Raw genomic sequence first — 22,804 nt, 5'->3', positions numbered from 1 at the left:
GCTTAAAGAATAACATATTTATTACCGCACAAGCTTTTGTGAACTACAGTCTACTTCATTAGCTGTTTATGCCTTAAGAGATGTCTGAGTCTTTAGGTGTCACAAGACTACTGTTCTGGAACCAGTTATTATTTCAGGCAATTGGTTGACAAGTCCATGCAGCAAATGATCCAGCAGGATCAGCCATTTATTGTAACCCTGATTTCCTCACTTATTACCCCTGCTGAACTAAAGGAGTCCAAAAGTCATCCATGTCTAACCTGCCAGAGAAAAACTTCCTACTCTGAATAAAAACAGGAAATACTGGGGGCGGAGGGGGGAATAAAGACTCTACTGATATTGTGAAAGAAACATTTGAAGCAGAGGCAAATAATAATGGGGTTTTCAGAAAATGCTCCTGTGCATCACCTCGGTCAGCCTTTCATGGCCCTGCTCCAGAGGAGGAGGAAAGATGTCCTCCAGAACATCTGAATGGCAATGGATTGGGCACAAGGGATCCATGCATGCAGGTAAATAACATTACAGTGAGCTAAGCTTTGGGGGAAGACAATCTGCTGTATGTGCCAGATGCTGTGGGAAGCACAGGAGGGAAATCCTCCTCATTTCTTCATGGCCAAATATAAACAAACAGCAAATGGAAATAGGAGAAGACAGCAAAGAGAGGGACAGGAATTTTGAGGTGGTAACACAAGAAGGAAGGAAACATAACTCTGAAGTTCACTCAGACTTATCTGATCACCCAGAGCATTTTTCTAATAGGATTCTGTTTGGGACTTTGTGGTTTCTTCTTGATGAGGCATGCTGAGATAGATAGACTGCTTTATTATCTTGTTGTCTCAAAAGGGCCAATTTCATCTCCAGGAAATTGCTATTGTAGTTATATGGATCTGCAAACAACCACTTGCATCGTAAACTAGGGCTTAACCCGTCATAATCTAAGTGCACTTCTAGTAAATGCGCAAGCATTTTTGGTTTCCACTTGTTTAAGAAAGCAGTAAGGGGGAAAAAACCCTATGCACTTCTAAAGTAAGCTGCTAAAATGAACAAAACTTGGGAAGAAAGGCAGAATTGATTGTTTATCTGAAATAACCGTGGATTTGGTTTGAGTTTAGAGACAGAGATGGGCAACTTGATGCCTATCCTGGTTGTAATTGATATGAACAGTAGTCTAACACTTGTAGATGACAACAAGTTAGTCTATCCCTGTTCAGATGCATCCTGTTCCTTAATTTTACTAGATCTATGCCTGATCTATGTAACTATTTTGCATCTGACTCCCCTGGGTATATCTTAAGTTAAGTACACAGATACATTTTGAAGCCTGCCCCAACTCTGTTGTAGGTAGCAATTCTTAGCAACTGTTTGTGTTTAACCACCTGTCTCATACAATCTAGATCAGTGTTTCTCAACCTTGGCAACTTCAGGATGTGTGGACTTCAACTCAGAATTCCCTAGCCAGCATTCTGGGAGTTGAAGTCTACACATCTTAAAGTTGCCAAGGTTGAGAAACACTGATCTAGATGCTATTAAGTAGATCTGTAAGCATACAGTACATATATGCTAATATCTAATAAAAGAAAAGAGCAATGACACAAATGAACAGAGGAATTATAAAATGGATTAGAAACATCTGCAAGCTTTCCTATCATTATTCATAATAAGAATGCAGTCAAATGAATGTTGAGTATATTTTATTCAGAGTGGAACTCCATAAATTAGGATTTTCAATTTCCCATTTGCACGTTGCTTATGTGCAATCAAACTCATAGCACCCATGGAAACGCACAGCTCACGAACAATAGTTTAAAATGAAGCTAACTTAATCCCTTGAAACACTTTTCTAAATGATCAATTCCAAGCAATTCCCATTCTATTACTTCCCAAGCTACAGAAACAGGAAGAAATGCACTATCAAGGAAAAAGTATATAAAGGAGTTAATTCGCAGCATCTGCATAGTACTTTACAGTGACTTGTGTATGTACATTATCTTACTGTAATTCCTTACAAAACCTCAAAAGTATTACCTCCATCCTGCATTCAAAGATAGAATTAAACAAGTGTTGGCTTCTTAAGACTACTTACTGAGATCATCTGTGACCTGTTTTTTTGCTTCCTGATTTGAGGTTCAGATTCTAAATTGCACCAGCTCTATATATGCAGGCACATTATAAAAAGTATGAACTAGAAAGATGATAACAAATTCCAATGTTGGATGGCCCAGAATCAGCCATACAAGCAGTATATGGAAACAGTGAAATATTAATAAATGAATAAATGAATAATATACCTTCACCCTTAATTTCAAGCAAATGAATGAATAACCAATCTTGTTTAAGATCACTCTTCATTTTACCAGCATGAAAACAGAAAACGTATATAGCAGCAACATAGGAAAATCAGCATGCTTTTGTTTTTACATTTTCTCATAGATCACCTTGAGAATTCGATAAAGATTGCAATCAGTCTCTATCACAGGAGATTGATAGAGATGCTAAGCAAAACAAATGTGCTGGATTGGGATTTTGAAAATTATAGGTACAATTTAGTTTAATGCAAATTATGTAACTGTGTGTGTTAAACCCATTCTTCATGTCCTTCACTTACTCTAACTGAACACATATCAAATTGAATGTAAATCAAATACATATCAGTAGACTTTAACATGAGGGCAGTCTTAGGCCCTTTCTGAATAACTATTCCATTTTATAATAATTGCAGAATTGCTGCTGTGCGCAAAATTACATCTTTCTCCCAAGCAAGGCACTTTCCACTGAATTCACATTAACTGAATTTAGCGATGTCACATGCACTATGTGAACAATAGGGGGTCTTGATGGCTTGGTATCATAGGACTTGATGGCTTGTTGTCATAGGACATAGATCTACTACAGTCTGACATGCTATATGTCCTATGGCATCAAGCATCAAAAACCCCTATTTGGTAATGCATATGGTGATGGAGGTAAGGCCTCGTGTGGTGCAGATATTGCAACCGAAACTCTCCCCACGACCCGAGTTCGATCCCAGCGAAAGCTGGATTCTCGGGTAGCCGGCTCAGGTCGACTCAGCCTTCCATCCTTCCAAGGTCGGTAAAATGAGTACCCAGCTTGCTGGGGAAGGCGACGACTGGGGAGTAGTCTGCCAAGAAAACATTGCGTCCCCCCAAAGGGTCAGACATGACTTGGTGCTTGTACAGGGGACCTTTCACTCACCTTTCATGGTGATGCTATACACTTTCCCTCATAATACCTACAATGCTTTAGCAGAAGTTTTATGGATTTTGTTTTGCCCCAGTGTTCCTACAGACTGGATGCTCCTTACTTGGTAAAGGTCCAAGACACCTTTATATTAAGTGTGAAATAAAGCACTTATCTTCTGTTCCGTAAATTCCATTGTTCCCCCTTTTTGAAACAGAACTTGCCAGCTACTACACCATACTGTGTTGAAGTCTCATAAATAAACCTTTTTCACACGTAGCACTCCTAGAAAGAGAGCGACAGATGTAGGATAAAGGAGAATCCCATGAGGAGCCCTCAGGTGTATTTGAATGAGATGTTTGAGCCTGGGTTCAAGATGCACCTCTGTTCATAGTTCAGCCTTGGGTAACTCCCTACCTACCTACCAACCAAAAGGAGCAGGATTTACCCCATAGAGAATTTGCAAGGACCGGTCAGTGGCACAGAAAATTCAATTGCTATGTATCCCCTTACCTGGGAATAAGTCTGACCTACTGAACTCAGTCCGAGTTACTTCTGAGTAAATATTTGCAACTAGCTCTGCAAATACGGCTACAGATGGCACCCTCCCAGGATGAATATAGCACGAAGCTTAAAATGGAGATGAACCGCAGGCAACCGATGCTCTCCAGATGTTTTGGACTACAACTCCGAGAGTCCTTGGTGGTCGGAACGGGAGTTCTAGTCCAAACCATCAGGTGGGCAGGTTCCCGATCACATTCGGATTAAAGCCACGTAGTTCACCGCGCGCCGATCCAGTACCCGCCTTGGTGCAAATCCCGTCCACACGTTCCCTATCCATGGTTCCGGCGCGGAGCGCTTCGGCGGCACTCAGTTTTGCAGCCCCGCTAGGGAGCTTGCGGGCGATCACCCCGGCAGCCCGCCCGGCCGAGCGCTCTCACCTCTCTCGCCGCCTTGGATGGCGCGCACCACGTCGTCCGCGTACTTGCCGCTCTCCTCGAAGGCGAAGTCGTCCAGGTGCAAACCCGCCTCGCGGAAGACGAGGTGGACGCCCTCGGCGGCGAAGAAGCAGCTGCGCTGCTCCTTGTCGTCGTGGTAGACCAGCAGGACGCGGTTCCACTTGTGGTGGCGGAAGAGCGCCAGAAACATCTCGCCCATCTTGGCGTAGCCCGGAGAGACCCGGGTCAGGTGCGAGTACTCGCCCGTCTTGGGGCTGAAGCCCGAGGCCAGCGCGCCGGCCGAGATCATGGGCAGGTTCCAGTGCGAGGCCAGCCGGGCCACCGGCGCGGCGGCGTAGTCGCACGCCGGCCCCAGCAGCAGGTCGGGCCACTCCCGCCTCAGGGCAATCATATCCACCAGGCTGAAGAGCGCCCTGTTGCCGCAATCCGAGTCGCTGTAGAAAAGGCGGAACTTGTAGCCCGCCGGCAGGAGCGAGCCGTTCGCCTCCAGGCTCCGCACCGCGTACTCGATGGCCGGCCTGACCCGCGCCAGCGAGAACAGGTACGCGTCGTCCTTGGGCAGCAGCACCAGCACCCGGAGCGCGTTCTCCTCCTCGGCCGCCGCCGCCTTCTCCGCGCCCGGAGAGCTGCTGCCGGGAGTGGGGCTGGCCAGCAGCAGCAGCCACGCCGTGAGGCTGCCGAAAAAGCAGCTCAGGGAGAGGCGGGAGGGCATGGTGGCAGGGCAGAGCGGCGTTAATTGCCCTCTTTGAGTGGCCGAGAGACGGGGCGCACGAAGCGCAGGCGCTCGCCCAGGAAGGCCGAGAAGGAGCGAGCGAGCGCCCCAGGCAACGCCGGAAAAGTTTGGAGGGCTCCGATCGGAAAGGGCGGCTGCTCCCGCTCGCCTCTGGATGCTTGTCGGGAGTACGGGATGAATGGGCTTCTCGGGTTTGGGAAGGGGTCTTCTGCGACCCCACTACAACTTTCCCGCGGCCCGTCCCCCATGCAACCGCGGTAGCACGGGCGGCGGCGGCGCCGCCAGCATCCTCATCCTCCTCGTCGTCTTCGCCCTCCTCCTCCTCTCCGCCGCTGTCCCCACCCGCGTCCCCAACCTCTCTGCCTCCCGAGCGAGCTCGCTCGACCGTCCTCGCTGCTCCTGGCCTCATAGCCCCTGTTTAAATACTGCGGCTGGAGCCCGCGCGCCCGGTCGCCACACACGCGGCGCGGCGAGGCCGGGTTTGCGCTTCGGGGGAGGGCGGCCGGGGAGGAGCCATTCCTTAACGTGCCCTGCCTGGCTGGCCCCGCCCCCCTTCGGTTGGCGCCTCCCCGCCCCGCATTCACACGCCGCCTTTCGCTCTCCCGTCTTTCCGCCTCTTTGTTCTCGGAGGCTGGGCCGGAGACGGGGAAGCCGGGCGCCCGGTTGGGGGTCATGGCGCTCCTCCTCCTCCTCCTCCTCCCGTGGGGCTCCGGGTCCAGGCGACGATCCTGAGCATCATGCCTCGGAGACAAGGCGAGGTGCTGGGACTCGGTCCAGGGGTAGAGTCGGGTTTGGGTTTGCCAACCTCGCGGGGACTGAGAGATCCCTACGAGGGACGAGGAATCTTCGCAGAGATGCTGGTTTGCATCATGCAGAGATGTGGTGAGGGACAGTGGAACGGACCAGGAGTAAGAAGAGAGGTCCCTGAATCTCGTAAAGGGTAAAGTTCAGGTTTTAAAGTAGAGCCTGTTCCTCCATCAACTCATATGGCTGCCCATCTCAACATCTGACTCTGGGCAGCTAACAGAGAATAAAAAACAAGGTGAAACATCATACACACAATATTATGGGCCATTCCAACCCATGGCACTCTTTGGACTTTTCCCCTCCTGCTTCTAACCACCACAGAACAAACATAGCCCAGAAGTCACCTTTTTTCTGCCATATCCCCAAGACATGGCATTCATCTCAGCCCAGACAGCCTCAGCCCACTCCTAGCTATCCCAGTTCTCCCCCTTAAGCAGCCAACAAGCCTCAGCAGTTCTGCTATCATACAATCTGATGCACTTTACCACCGTTCAGTAACCCTGTGGGCCATCCTGGCACCTACTGGCACCTTTAGGTTGGTGCAGGCCCACCTCCTCCCCCCAGCCCCCAGGGTCATTCTGCTTTGGACAGTGGGAGTCCAGTTATGAACAGTAGTAGACCAAGAGTGCCCATGAGAGGGCTACAGAGTGAAGGGGTGGGGGGGAGAGAAGACTGACTGTTACAAGCACACGGCATCACCGTAGCACATAAACCAACTAAAACTCTTCAAACATCTTAAGTAACCCCAAAGACCCAATAGCCCAAGAAGAAAAAACAGGAGTCATCTACAGCATACAGTGGAAGGACTGTAGCAGCCACTATGTAGGACAGACAGGCAGAAGACTAGCAGAGCACATCCACGAACACCAACTGGCAGTCAGAAGACACAATGAGAACTCCTTAATCTCACAACACATGGACAGGCTCAACCATAGTTTCAACTGGGGAACTGAGCATCCTAAACCAAGCCAAATCCAAAAACGCCAGACAATTTCTGGAAGCCTGGCACAACAGACACATAGATACATAGAGGTCAACAACATTTAAGTATCATTCAAAAGAGACAATGGAAAAGCCAAAAGACCAGTAACCAACACCCACATATGCAAAGATCAACACTAGGATTAACACCAGATGAGCCATCAAAGAGTACATTATACCTTAATCAAGGAACTATCGACTCAGTCAATCAACCAAGCAGCAAACAACAGCCCAATCAAGGAACTCCCAAGGAGAGAACAACACCCCCACCAACACAAGCTGGACAGTATATAAACAGAGAGCAAGGCCCACTCCCTGTTCATGCTGAAGATGTTGCCTAGTCTGGCAATGAAACATCTGCAAGGAAACAACAAGGCTCAGAGAGCACCAAGCACTCCACAGAGAGAAGGCATAGTCCTTTCAACTGTATCTGTCTGCTGTTGTTCTGGCTGCTTTTGTACATGGTTTTAGCCCTCTTCCAGAAAAGTGCTAAACCTGCATTCAGAAGTAGCCCAAATAACAACTTTAGTTGGGGGGGGGGTTGCATGATGAAGCAGCAAAGAGAGAGTTCTTGCAATGCCCCCACCCTGTCAGATGGGTTCCCCTCCTTCCCTTTTGTCTACCACCTCTCGCCAGGCTTGGACAGGGTGGGTCTTGACAGATGGCTAAGCCTGTGATCCAACCCTCTGTCATTGGCAGTTATAGCAGGGATGCTATTGGGTGGTTTTCTTGCCAGCTGGGGACATTGAGAAGGGGGGGGGGAGGCAGTGCACAGCCTTTCTTGCCTGAGAACTGAGGACAGAAACAATTGGGACAGCAAATTCTATTTGTTTCATGTGATTTATATGTTGCCCCATACTCTGGTTTTGTTTTCTTCTGATTCATACAATGGAGAATTTACTTGAGCCATGGAGAAGAGCCTCCGGAAGAATGCATGAGCCTCTGCAATAGGAAACAATGTCCAGGCTGATTAAATTCGATGATGATCATGATGATGATGATGGCGGTGACAATGATGGCCATTCTAATCCGCCCCTCAGTCAGAGTTCTCTGGGTGGATTAAAGTAGTACAACATTTGAAGGAGAAACATAATAAACAGCTGGGGATTAATAAATAGACAAGGAATATAAAATCTACCATTCCTGCAGCGGAATAAGCTCTTAGCATCAAACTGAGTGCAAAATTGTAAAAAGGAAGTAGAGTTAAAAGAACAAGATATTTCCTGTTTGGGTGAGAGAGGTAAGGCTACAGATTGAGAAAGGCAGCAAGCCATTAGTAGTTGTAGTAGTCATATACTAAAGATGTAGTGAGAGCTGTCAATAAGTGGAATAGGTTGCCTCATGAAATGGTATGTTTCCCTTCTCTGGAGGTCTTCTGAGGCTGGATGGATACTCATCTGTCAGAAAGACATTACCAGTTCCTGCACCAGACAAGATGACCTTTGAGGTGCTTTTCAATACTGATTCTACAATCCCTTCCATTTGGCCATAAGGGCTGCAAAAACCTTGGAAAATGGAATATCATCATCATTATAAAGAACTGCAATGTGTTGATTTGAAGATTTATAGATGCTGTAGAGAAATACACATTTTGATCTTCTCTGTGGATGAGGGCTAGAAACTTGTGAAGGTCTCCTTCACTACATATAGTTTTCTTTATTTAATTAAATAACTAAATTATACCATATCGTGCACAACATAAAATCTGTATATACACAGATGTGTAACAAATATTGTAGATTATACTTGTTAAGGGTATGATTCTAGATTCTACAAAATTCAGGAAGAGGAAAGGTTTATATCTTTTCTTGAGAAGGAGGAAACAGAAGTATCATTCAAACCACATTAATAATAATAATATAACAATAATATAACAACAATAATAGCATAATTATTATATCATAGCCTTTACTTCAAAGATGCACCTTGGAACAGCAGACCTAATGCATTCCATAGATAGAAGTATCTATGTGGGGTGTAAAAGAGAAATTTATGAGCAGTTATGTGGCTTACAAAGTAATTAAGTTCCATGGAGTAAACATGAAGCGTAATTCAGACAGAAAGTGAAATGCACACAAAACACGGAATGAATTTGTTAAATTCCAACCCATGAATTCTTCCTCATAACAGATTTTTAACGCAGCAATAAAGAGTCTTTATTTTAGATGACTTTTTCTTTGTTTCCAAGCATGTGCTTTTTTTCTTCCTTGACAGCCTTCTGCCTTGACTACTTCCAACTAGTGGAAGTAGGAATAAACCTTTTGCCCGGTATTTTATTGGATAATGTGATTTTCTAAGTCTATAGCTGGGTGTGGTTTTTTAAAAAAAAGAGCAAGCCAATCATAGAACATTCAAAACAACATGAAGTGGAAGGCCCATAACGTTATGAGTTTTGGATGAAGCTCTGAAGAATCAGAATGAATATTCCAAACTTGGAACGTTTTGAATACTCTTGTTCAATAGATCGCAATCTATTGAAAACACTTGGAATTGCATCATCAGTTGGATATTAATGTATCACATCTGTATCCAACCCCAGTAGGAATCAAGCAGACAGACAGACTTCAGAGTAGGCTTGCACAAGGCAATCTGTTTGTGTTAATGAAAGGATTCATGTTGAAGAGCTGTCAAGCAACACAATTTGCACAGACAAGGTGGTTCATGTTGCCTCTGAGTTTTTTGTCTCCTTTCGGTCCCTTGCCAAGGTCAGAAGAGGCATCTTGGAGACAGCATGCCAGAGAAGGCGAATCATAGGATTGGAAGGGGTAGATGAAGCCTCCCACGATGCTTGTTCCTCAGGTTTGGTGAGTGCTCCCCGAGAAGCTGTGTTGAAGAGGGGCTGAGGAGCAGAGCAAAGCAAAGCAGTGCTCACATTTTGCTTCAGTCTTCGAGTTGCTTCTCAGGGAGCAGCTTCTACAGAATGAAAGGCTCAAGCTTTCCTCAAAGTGAAGCATCCTTCCAAGATTTGTACAACCTTACTTCAGACTGATTTGTTTCACTCTGTGATCACAACAGACTACAGACTTAGTTGTGACTGAGTTCACTGAAACTTAATGAACTAGTCTAGGATTGTACTGATAGAACAGCTTTGCCCAGGGGCATTGGGGGTGCCACTCACAGAATTCCCAAACATTTGTACCTGACAATGTTCTGTAAGGAGTGATGCTTCGCAAGTGAAAATGTGAACATTTCAGCGATAGGATCATTTGGTATCCTACAACTTGGCCAAAGCATCAAGACCAGCTTAGCCATTTCCCAATTACCCTGAAGTCAGTTGGAAGTATACTGAAAAAGCTTTCTGTCGACAAGGCAAAGTGCAAGAAATGGAATAATGAACTCCTTCTGTTTTAGCGATTCAGTCTCCCTCCCCCATTTCCTCTTATAAATCAACAGAAACAAAGGGTCGTGCTTGCTGGGAATACAGTGAGCTGTAGTCCCAGCACATCTGGAGGACACCGGCTTGAAGAAAGTGGCCATGGAGCTTTAAATAAGTTCACACAATCATGTTAACCTCATTTTGGCTGGGTTCACTCATCATTCTAGGCCACAATTGAGCCAATTTGGTGTAGTGGTGTAGTGACTGGACCATCAATCTCCCTCAGCCAACCCACCTCAGGGTTGTTATTGCTATGGGGAAAATAAGAGGCAAGGTTATTACATATACTACCTTGAGTTGTACTGTACATAATAAAAGGTGATATATCAATCTAATGATAAATATCTTTTTTTGGTTTAGTGTGCTATATAAACCAAACCAAATGTAGTTTATTCAGTAAACTATAGTTTGTTCAGCATTTATTGAATAAACCACAACAAGCTGGGTTCACACAACATGCTGAGCCACAACCTAGCAAACCCAAGTTATAAGTGAAAGTGACGTGTGAATTCTACCAGAGTTTGAAACATCAAGTGATGGTTTAGAAGATTGAAGGAAACTGCTTCCTGGCATCTCACGCCCAGCTACAAGTTATTGAGTGACCAGATCAGCAGTTCATACCGATGGGAATCTTATGAGAAAAAGCAGCTTGAGGGCCAGTTCTGAATAGAGAAAACAATTATTGGGAAAAGTTAGATACATCCATTGCTGCTGCTTCCCCTCTTCAAATAGCCTCTTCATTAGTTTGCTAGGATTCAGTTACACCTTTTGTTCTCATAACCAGATACTGTGCATCATCTTAAACTGACCCTCCCTCAAAGCCTATGGATCCAAATAGATTGTTGAGGGGTCTGGAAGGTTTTTCTACTAATGTAATCCCTGGACATGGTGTTGCAACTCTGGCTGTACTTTGAATAGGAAACAACTTAGGTTAGTACTTAATCATACTTTCCTCTTTCCAACCAGTTTGCTTTTCTGGAGGGCTGAGCACAATGAAACACAAGTAGAAGGTAACTAGAGCAGAAATGTTGGAAGACTCAAGATGAATTTGGCTAAACCGATACTCTGTGTGTATTCTATGGCTTGTCATTGCAAATAACATCAACTGTCATCATTTTGTATTTTGTGGGGAAAGACTATGGTGGAGCATTGGCTGCACCACTGTGAAGTAGCCCATTGTTATTAGGACAGTATTCCTGGCGATTGATGTAGAACTTTGTTCTTTGGTGTAATTATGATTCCATGCTGCAGAATTATCTCTTGAAGCCGTGTTGTATGGATGCTAAGAAGCACAAGGACAAGAAGGAACTTTGTGAAATCCCACCTACCCATCCATCCACCCAATAGGAATAAAGCAAGGAATCAAGTAATAGGCATCCATCTGGCCCAAGGATAACTATTGCAAAACAATGTCCCCAACTTTCTACAATTCCGGATGATCCAGAAAGATCTGGTGTGTTGTACCAAATGTCTTTCAGAAGTCTCTGCAAATGTGCAGGATCACACTATTGCTCAGCACTCCACAGAACCTTAACTGGGGCAACTGTTGCAGCTCCAGATCTAAATCTTGTTCTGGACATTAACTAAAGATGGGTTAAGAAGATCCATATCTGCCAAGAACTATCTTTTCAATCCCTTTTCATAGCATCCTAACCAGGAAAGACAGTCTGTCATTGCTTAAGTTAGGAATAATGACAGCTTTTTAAAGAGACAATAAATCACCACCTCCTTAAGGCATTTCTCTTGTTTTCCACCTGTCAAAACACTGGATTACGGTATATTAGCTGGATATAATTCCAAAATACAACACTGTTATTTCCTTCTTTAGCCAATAAAACAGGACTAGTATGTCCAAAGGCTCTGCATCCCTCCATCTACAAATATAAATTGCTTCTAAAAACTTTATAGCTTCTTTTCCTGCCCGCCCCCTTGCTTTTTAACGATCATGCCTGCATGCTTGAAGAGTTCTTAGAAATTGGAACACTTGCAACCATTTTTTCAAACTTAGCAGGCCTAATAAAAGTTTTGCCTCAATATAAAGTTCAGTTAACTTGGTCTCCTTCTTCCCTTCCTCCTTCTGTCCTATTTTGCCCTTATAGTGTAAGGTGCAATCTGCCCTCCTTCCTTACAAATAAGTAGGTTAGCCTAATAATCAGAGCTGGATCTAAAGGATTTATTTTATTGCTCTGAATTAGAGAGTTTGCTTCAGGGTCTAATTCAAGGTGTTGGTTATCACCGTTAAAGCCCTACATGGCATGGGGCTAGGCTACCTGAGGGACCATCTCATTCCCGTGACATCAACCAGTCCCACCCAGTAATGCAGAGAGGGCACAATGCGGACCCCGTCTCTAAGAGAATTCCGTCTGGTGGGGTCCAGGAAACGAGCCTTCTCTGCAGTGGCACCCGCCCTCTGGAACCCGCCCTCTGCCACCGGAGGTCAGGCAAGCTCCATTCCTTTTGACCTTCAGGAAGTCCCTGAAGACCTGGCTCTGCCGCCATGCTTGGGATGGGGAGCAGGGGAATCATTCTTGGAGATGGCTGGCACCTTAGAGTGCTCCCCTCATATTTATGATCTTTTATAGCCATCTGGATTTCTATTTTATTTTTCTTGTATTGTATTGTATTATATTTCATGTTTTATTATTATTATGGTTTTAATGTTTTAATTGATTAATTATTGTAAACTGCTCAGAGTCCCTCCTCGGGGGGAGATGGGCGGTAGTACAAATTTGAGATATAAATAAATAAAAAAATACTGGAGATGCTACTATTTCCTTGTAGAACATGATGAAATCTCAGTGAAAAGAGAGATCGTAAATACTTCTACAAAGAAACAAGGAATTTGCGAGAAAAATCCAATCAACTTTCTGTACAGTATCAGAAACCATGTAATTTTAAATTCATGCATTTGGGTGATAAAGTAAAACACAGAATTATAAAACAACACAAATTTCTTGGGCACCTTGATCCAATTACTTGGAAATAAGTCCCCACTTTAAAGTGGTTCTTTCAATGATTCATTCACTATCATTGAAAGAATGATAGCGTACCAATCTAAGTTAATGTTTCTACTTACTGCCTAATATGAATGCATATCTGACAGTCTACACATCAGATTAAGATGGTATTAGTCAGCCTTATTTCAGGGCAATTCAAGGGCACTTCAACATGAGTGAATTAGTAGATGGTTGATTTTATGAATCAGTGAAATGTTAGCCTATTACCTGATCCACAAGGATCACTCTGAGTCTTCGTAACAAGCAGAGGAGCTTTTCTATGTGAGATGCTTCCTCTTACTCCCTTTGATTAAAGCGGCATGTGGGACATGCTCTGAAAAAATTGCAAATCAGGAACTTCAGCTTAACTGGGATGAGACTCAAGCTGCTATCTACAATAAAAACTTGCCACGTTTTCCCAAAGATGAATGTTCAATTAATTCATCCTTTAGTGTTAAACACATCAAGAGATCAAACGTGGATTTGGTTTCATTCACTATCCATTAGGACTGTAGGCTCAGTTCCACTGACTTTGCAGAATTATAACCTCTTAGCTCTAAACAGGTTTCCAAAGAAAATAAATGCAATAGATACCTTTGTAAGTGTTAAAAGGGCACCTATCGATCACAAGATAGATGGACTGAGCAGAGCAATTAAGGGTGTTGGGATTCTACATGTCAGGTTATCAAGACGTTCTGCAAATTGAGACGTTCTGCTATAAACCACCTATGTGAGAGATATTTATAGTATGTATACCTATTTAACACATTTGAATTAATATGACTCAAATACAGTTGCATTTCAAATGCTGCATGTGTCAGAGTTCAGTTCTCAAAATGTTTATGGGTGTGCAAATATACAAATCTTGGGAAAAACAGTGTCTGGAAACTGGTTTCTCCAATACGTACTATAGAAAAGTGTTTGCAAAAATGTGCATATTAGGAAAGTGTACCGAAACAGGCATATTACGAATGCAACCATTTTCTTATGAAGCTTTAAAAAAACATTCAAATGCATGTGGAAATGGGATGAAATGAACAAAATGAGACCTGGAAGGAAACCAGAATTGACAGATTTCCCCATCCCTTATGTATCAAAGCTGTCAGCTGTTTCTGCAGCATGAATGACTAAACCAGTGTTTCTCAATCTTGCTGGCTGGGGAATTCTGGGAGTTGAAGTCTACACATCTTGAAGTTGCCAAGGTTGAGAAACACTGGACTAGACCAATCCTCACTAATAAGAATAAAAGGCATTTGTAGTTGTATCGATTCATAAAAAAAACAACCCACTGATACGGTAATATCCTTACAGTATTAGGATGTTAATATCAGGGCTTGTGAATGCCACCCATGGTAGGAAAGAGATCAGAATGTAATTGCCTTTGTATTTTAGTGGGGAGGAACAACACACATAAAAAAGGGGGGGGCCTTCAATCACATGGTTGTGGCTGCTATCTTGACTTTTTTGACCCCCTCTTGGCACACAACCCAGGACCATATGCCAAGGGGCAAATATTACTTATCCACTCTGGTATGATCTCCTACACCTATGCAATCTTAGACAGATTTAGATTCAACCTGGGCCAGGCAGCCTGTCCAGGTTACTTAAAACAATTTTTTGGGGTCTGTGTGTGGCTGTTTTGTTTTGGGTTTTGTTCTTCATTTTTTACATAACTCTGAAAGATTTCAAGGGCAAAGGAAATGTAACTCTATTAGCTCTGTCTTAATTATCAAAGGCGGGGTGGGGGCAGTTTGTCCATGGAAATCTGGAATGCATCCTTGATCTTTTTTACAATGCAAATTGTCCCCAGATGTCCCCTTTTCTGCATTAATAACAATGAGGAAGATTCAAAGGACTTAAACCTCAAGCATGGAAGTCTTCGCTTGTGGGTATGTGATTTTATTTATTTATTTATTTATTTATTTTATTCCATTTGTACACCATCCACCACACCAACATTCTAGGAACTGCTGCATTTGGTATTAAATGCTGTATCAGTTGGGAGTGAGGTATCTCTGCCTACTATTTTGTGTGTGTGATTGAATGGGCCCCTTTTGTCATCATAATGTCTGAAGGGACATAACATGGAGGGCTTGCTAACATTAAGCATCTCAGAATCCGCTCAGTGGCTGGATGAGAAATTGTAAGGGAATGTTATTTATACTAGGAATGGATGAGAAATTCAGCCACAGGATGAGACAGCATGGACTAATGAGAGACTGAAGAAGAATTTGTCTAATCAGAACCTTTCTAAAAATTTGCTGATGTCAGACTTCCTGAATATCCAACCTTAACCCTAACCAAAAATGTACATCCATGCCAAAATATGCACTCACTGGAATCCTGCAGTGTGGTTTACAACTCAAAACATACCGCAAAAAAGTGGATACTATAGGAAAGTGTGCACAACATGCCATATATGGGGGGAAGCATGTACAAAAATGGATCATCAAACAAATCAATCCAGAATTCTCACTTGAGACACAAATGACCAGGCTCAAATTATCCTACTTTGGACACATTCTGCAAGGACCCAACTCTCTGGAGAAGGCTCTAAATGCTGGGAAAGGTGGAAGGAAAGAGAAGAAGAGGTCAATCAGCAGCAAGGTGGATGGACTCAGTTACAGTGGCGGTGGGTGCACCGTTGAAAAATTTGAAGGACCAGGTTAGGGACAGTCATCATGGAGAAAATCTATCAATGTGGTCACTAGGAGTTGAAAATGACTTGGTGGCACGTAATCAATCAATCATGTACAAAAATGCACACAGAAGGCGAAACGGGTGGAAAGAGAAATCAGATGGAAATGACATTGACCCAATGACTTTGTTCCTAAGCTGTGCCATCTTGAATTCCAAGGCAGAAAAGTGGGATACAAATGAAATAAATAAAGAGAGAGAGAGAGGGAGAGAGAAAGAGAGCTTCTTCCCTTGTTCAATCTTCCACAGTTAACAGCTATAGCATTTACTTGTATGTTAAAGTCTAACAGCATTAGAGAGCCAGTTTGGTGTACTGGTGAAGGTGCTGGACCAGAAAGCAGGAAACTGGGAGTTCTAGTCCCACCTCAGGCCTGAAAGCTAGCTGGGTGACCTTGGGCCAGGCACTCTCTCTCAGCCCAAGAGCCAATCAGGCGTGGCATGAGAGTTCTAGTCCCACCTTAGGCCTGAAAGCCGGCTGGGTGACCTTGGGCCAGGCACTTTCTCTCAGCCCAACCCACCTCACAGGGTTGTTGTTGTGGGGAAAATAGTAGGCAGGAGTAGCAGGTATGTTCACCACCTTGAGTTGACCAACGTATATATTGAAAAAAAGATGAGATAAAAATATATTATTACTAGTACTACTACTACTACTACTATTATAAAACTGCTGTCACCAGTGCTCCCAAGAATAAGTATCCATCCAAAGCATGAATGAAGCTTTTCATAAATGCTTTACAGCAGCACCCAAATGCTTAACCATGAACCCTCAGCATGACATGCTTAGCCACCAAAAACGTAACTGAGAGTAGCACTAAGATTAGCATGTTGTGTGAATGCAGCTGCTCGAGTTTTAACTGACTTAGTGAAGCACATTACATGCCATATGAAGTAAAAGAGAGCCAGTCTGGTTTAGTGGTTAAGGCAGCAAAACTAGAAACCAGGAGACTGGGAGTTCTAGTCCCATTTTGGGCATGAAAGCCGGCTGGTCAGTCTCTCTCTCTCAGCCCAAGAGCCAATCAGGCATGGTATGAGAATTCTAGTCCCGCCTTAGGCCTGAAAGCTGGCTGGGTGACTTTGGGCCAGTCCCCCTCTCTCAGCCCAACCCACCTCACAGGGTTGTTGTGGGGAAAATAGGAGGAGGAAGGATGTTAGGTATGTTCCCCACCTTGAGTTATTTATAAAAATAATAAAGGCGGGATAAAAAAATCTTTAAAAAATGGATGTCTACCAGTTTCAGGCAGTAATCTAAATGTTTGGTTATTTATTGAACAACTGAATAGCCTAAGACCTTAGTATGTGAGGGTGAGAGTGAGAGAGAGAGAAACACACATACTGTACATACAGGCATATAGTACATACATATTCTATGCACCTGATGAAGGGAGCTGCAGCTTCCTTTTTAATAAAATGTGTTAGTCAGAAAAGGTGCTACCAGACTCCTCCTGATTTTATTATTATTATCGTGCCTTTGAGTCCGTTCTTGACTTCTGGTGACTGCTTGGAGTAGTCCCAGCAGTTTTCTTGGCAAGGCTTTTCAGAAGTGGTTTGCCATTGCCTCCTTCCTAGGGCTGAGAGAGAGTGACTGGCCCAAGGTCACCCAGCTGGCTTTGTGCCCAAGGCAGGACTAGAACTCATGGTCACCTGGTTTCCAGCCTGATGCCTTAACTCAGTGTTTCTCAACCTTGACATGTTTAAGCTGTGTGGACTTCAACTCCCAGAATTCCCCAGCCAGCCATGTTGATGTCCACACAGCTTAAACTTGTCAAGGTTGAGAAACACTGACTTAACCACTACACCAAACTGACTCTCACCCTAATTTTATGCATACTCTGTATTTACTCTAGTCCTTGGTGAGTGTAGTCCACATGTTTTAAAACTGAGAGGAATACAGACATTTGGCTTCAAAGTGATGCGGTCCAGTCCTTTTATTCCTAGAATGTATAGCTTTCTTACACACTGACAAGGGATATTACATTTCTTTGTTATTTAAAAGAACGTAAGAGTTTGCTGAAAAACAGCTCCACCTACAGGCTGTTGAAAAGGAAGGCCAAAAGGAGGAACAACTATAATGTCCTCTTTTTTAAACAGAAGAGATATGTGTGTGTATTCCCCTCTGTTCATGGACAAATATATGTGTGTGCATGTATGCCTATGCATGTCCAAACAGACATGTCATAATCAAAACTTGGAGGGGAATTTTGTTTTGGAGGAAAATACAAGTTCATCTGGAAATGAAATGTGAAGATAAGAAAGATCAAAGCATGGAGATCTCTATCTCCATCTCCATTTCTCATCTCTTGCATTCAAACATTTGCAAATGTACAGTAACTCAGTGCACTCCACACTTTGCCTTCTTTTGAGCCAATAATTAATACCTCTGAAATCATACTATGACTTCTTAACATATGCAAGCCATCTAGTCCATCTCTCAGGATCCACTATTGTTTACATAAGGAGCAATATTCTGCTTATTGTGTAAGATTTTAGCATAGTAACCAGGAATGTTTGTCAATGGGGAATGAGACGCCTCCTTTATGGCAAATCATATTTTAATGTTTCTCCCAAAACATCAGTTATGCTATAACTCCATACACTTCTGTGGAACTTTGTAACATAATTATTTTTACTTTGTTCTGAGCAGCTTCTACATCCTCTTCGTTATTCTGTTGTTCACACCGCTGATCAGTGATTGAGTCTCTGTTATAGTCTGCCTTGGAAAAAATATTCACAACAATTGAATCTATTCTTCTGTCTCTGAATCAAGAAAACAGGTCCCAGAGACAATCAGATTTATAAATGTATATTGAAAACCAGGCAGAAGATTAATTTCTGCATGAGGAATAGTTTGTGATGGGAAGTTGAATATGGTCCAGCCCACTTGATTACAGTAATTAGTGCACTTGCCTTTGATTTTTTTTCTGCTTAATCTGACTCCATATATTAATACTGAGCTGGTAAGCCTTTTTAAAAGTCTTTAAAAGTCAGCTCTTTGCCAATCATCAGCCTACTGAATATTAGCTGCCATCTGCAAAGCAGAGCTGCGCTACTGTAGTCTTGCTTTCAGATCTTAGAATTTGGTTCTGTTGTGTTCCATGAGATGAAAATACATCTCGAAATCCATTCAACAGGCAGCTTAACAGATAATACTCCAGGGTTTTCTTATAGTCCAAAATAAATGTGGAGTCTTTGCTGCTCTCTGAGCTTGTTTGCTTGCAGATCTTTTATTACCCAGCTAGGTAACATTATGATTTTAGAGCACTAAGGACTCCACAGTTCAACCCTGAGCTACATACATTCTCTTCTACCAAAATAAGTGTATTGTTTATAGGCCAAGCTAAAAAGAAATTGACTCACATTACAATTAGAGGGGTCTGCAAAATCCAAGTTTCCTTCCAGTGTTGAAACAGGAATCACATTAATATTTCTGAAATCATATCAGAGTCATTTGGAAGTTAGGCAGCACCCAAATCAATCAATTGGTCAAACAATCAAACAAACAAATAATACTATGACAAACCAGACCATGAGTTCTAGTCCTGCCTTTGACATGAAGCCAGCTGGGTGACCTTGGGCCAAGCCCTAGGAAGCAGACAATGGCAAACTACTTCTGAAATCCTGCCAAGAAAACTGTCCAGGCACTTGTCAGGAGTCAACACTGACCTGAAGGCACACACACAGAGACATCTTAACATTTACAGGCCATCTGGTTTATCTGTCAGTAGCCACCATGGTTAACACTAAGCAGCATTATCTCCTTAGACTTTGCCCCTTACATACATGTGTGTTACATCACACAATGTATATACAGTATGTAAGGGGTGGGGACTTGTGCCACAACATCACAATACTTCTTCCAACATTTGTCCCCTTGCAAATGCCCCTGGCTACACTGGAAATGCAAATGAAGATATTTCAGTTTAATACAGATGCTGATCTCAAAGATTGATGTGTTGGTGAGACAGTAAGAAATGTAAGGAATGCTGAGATAAAAGGGATGGTGATTTTTAACTGCTTTAACAGCCTTCTGATGCCTGGGAATCACATCTTCTAATGATGGAATTCTCAGGCATCTAGTCCTTGTAGGAAACTCTGGGATCTCTCTGGATCGGGTTCCACCCAGGCTTGGCTAAGTACCAGAGGATTTTAGGATTTAAGTGGCTATGGAGTGAATGGTTACAACCATTAAAATGAATAGGGCAATCAATGTTATGCCTGGGAAATAGATTAAAAGAGCTTCAGTGGCGTGCAGAATAGCACAAGAGATGTGGAGCAGAACACTTCCCATCTGGAATTTGAAGAATTCTGTGTTATACATTGTATGCCACGGGGTTTAAAACCTAACATGAATAACCTATATTACTACCGTCTAACATGAGAATTTGACCATGCATGTCATTATACTGCAATTATCACTATAGTACAGTAAACAGTATATAGGGACGCGGTGGCGCTGCGGGTTAAACCGCTGAGCTGTCGATCGGAAGGTCAGCGGTTCGAAACCGCGCGGCGGGGTGAGCTCCCGTTGCTCATCCCAGCTTCTGCACACCAAGCAGTTCGAAAACATGCAAATGTGAGTAGATTAATTGGTACCGCTTCGGCGGGAAGGTAACAGCGTTCCGTGAGTCATGCTGGCCACATGACCCGGAAGTGTCCTATGGACAACACCGGCTCCAAGGCTTTGAAACGGAGATGAGCACCACCCCCTAGAGTCGGACACGACTGGACTTTACGTCAAGGGAAACCTTTACCTTTACCTTTACAGTAAACAGTACAAAACTAGCTAAGGTAAGCAAATAGAAGGCCTGAAGCATCTTTCTTCATTGCCTATAAGAAGCATGACTTTGGTGACTGGTCTGAGGAAATCTTTGTGGTGTCTTGTCTTACTGTCTTGACTTTAACCCTGCAAGCTTTCCTATAAGGTCTTGATTGGATTATGCTCTGATGGGTTCAACAGGACTTGGGTCAGGTGCCTGCCCATATGATGGAAGCCAGTTTTCTTGTGGCAAGAAGGCTCTTGCAAGGAATGTTCTGGGTGAATGGGTCAAGAAGAAAGAGAAGATCAAGAAAGTTGTGGTTGGATGCAGTTGATTTCCTATCTTTTGCCTTTAATTTCTTTGTCTTATTATTTCTGTCTCCTCTTATGCATTTTACATAATTATCCCCAAAGGAAATAGCATGATGGCTACGTATATATATATTAAGTACCTATGTAGCATTTGATCTCTCCAACCACCTGCAGTTTCTGATCAGGATCAAGCTCGTGACCAAAGGTGGTGGACCTAAACGTGAAGACTGTAATGAGTTAAACCAACAAAATGTCTTAAGCTTTTAGCTCGCTGATATGTAATGCAATGTTACAATAGGACAGTATGAACTCTGTTTCCTATTTATCCTGGCAATAGAACCAGGATCCTTTATTAATTTGAGAGCTCCTCCCCTCCAAAGCTGTAAGTATGTAATCTTGGAAATATGGCAATATGCATACAATGTCCCAGTTGGTTTAAATCAAAGGGATTATATGAATTTCATCTGAACTTTTCTACTGTACTGACATCACTTGGACCACAAGATGTGACCACAAACACTTGTCCACAGCATATTCCTAAGCATTGGCTTCACTGGAACATATTCCATAGCAAGTATATCATGGGTGATGGCCTTAATAAGAAATGAGAAAGCTGTAGCATCATCCTCTAATTTGCTGTGGCTATTACATATGCAGCATGTGAATAAAAAAGATAAAAGTAAACATAAATAAGAATGGAACAAAGGTGGATCAAATACTGCTGATTCAAGCAGGGACACAAACAAATATACCCTGCAGACAGATTTCTTGTTCCTTGTCTTTTAGGCATTTTATATGTCTCAGAATCTGCATTTTAGGTACTGCTTAGCAAAACAGATTTTGAAATCGTTTGTCTTGTCTCACAGCAATATTTTCAATATGAGTGACCACATAACAAATTCGTAAAGTGGTTCTACTGTTGAGATGCATTCTGTGGCCACCCTGCACAAACAAGGCTGAACTTTTTGCTTTATCCACAGAATGTAGAGACAACAATCCAACAGCTATGAGCTGAGAAAACATGTTGGGCATTGGCACACAAAGTGTCATAGTAGACATCCCTCTTTGCTGCAGGGTTCCCATGTCCAAAAAAATGTAGACATTTATCATGCAAATGTCCTTAGGCAGCCTCAACAGATGTGCCATTCTGTAGATGGTTTTCTTTAATTTTGTTTCCTAATTCTTGCTGAAATTTAGGTCAGAGTGAAAACCAACTTCATCTACAAACACAGTTATGGTGTTAGTCACAGAATTCCTGAAGTCATATATATATGAATGGAAAATAAAGTGGAACTATAAATATAGAAGTAATTGCTTAGTAATGCCTTGTAAATTTTTATATTACTTTAAAGGCAAACAGATGTTTTCCAATAAATATTTTCTTCCCTTTCTTTTACTTTTATTGTTCCTTTGTTAATTTAAAATGCTAGTTATTGTTGTTGATTGGCTGTGGGGTGGAGAGACAAGAGTTCCTAAGGGTTTTTACTCAGAAAATTAAATAGATTAAAACAAAAATACACAGATGAGGTACTACTTTAAAATGGAAGGAGATGAAGAAGAATATATAGGTCATTCATCTTATAAAACACTGTAGAGGGTTCTTATGCAGTTGGGAAATTTATGATTTTTAACTAGAACAACTCATGTTTAACAAGTTGTGAATTCTACAGGATTCTTATTCTGCTCTATTTCAGGAGTGATTAAAATGGCCATACGGTCACCTTCTCCCCTTTGATCTTCAGAATAACTCTGTGAAGTTACCCTGAGAGAGGATTAATTCAAAGCCATCTGTTATGGCTGCCATTGACAATTTATGTTTTGGAATCCAAGAACACCAGGAGTTCTTATCAGCTGCAAAAGATATATGGGGAAGAGTCTCAGAGGGGATTTCTTAGGTGGATTCCAATCTGTGCAGCTGGTAGATGAGGTGTTGGGCACTGAAAGTTTTGAGTGGGACATCAAAATTAGCCTGTTGTGTCTCTTGACATACTG

General features: G+C 42.8%; 1 protein-coding gene across 2 annotated transcripts in view; it reads right to left on the bottom strand.

The window, feature by feature from the left end:
- Positions 1-5,289, bottom strand: part of NPR3 (natriuretic peptide receptor 3) — a 68,485-nt gene extending 63,196 nt beyond the window's left edge. For both annotated transcript variants that reach the window (XM_063295770.1, XM_063295771.1), the window contains exon 1: positions 4,140-5,289. In XM_063295770.1, coding sequence (XP_063151840.1) covers positions 4,140-4,869 — 730 coding nt within the window. In that variant the 5' untranslated portion in view covers positions 4,870-5,289. The remainder of the gene's footprint in view (positions 1-4,139) is intronic.
- Between the last annotated feature and the right edge of the window lie 17,515 nt (positions 5,290-22,804).

Source organism: Candoia aspera, chromosome 2 (genome assembly GCF_035149785.1).
Source record: "Candoia aspera isolate rCanAsp1 chromosome 2, rCanAsp1.hap2, whole genome shotgun sequence".
NCBI lineage: Eukaryota > Metazoa > Chordata > Lepidosauria > Squamata > Boidae > Candoia > Candoia aspera.
This window is presented reverse-complemented; position numbering and strand designations above follow the sequence as displayed.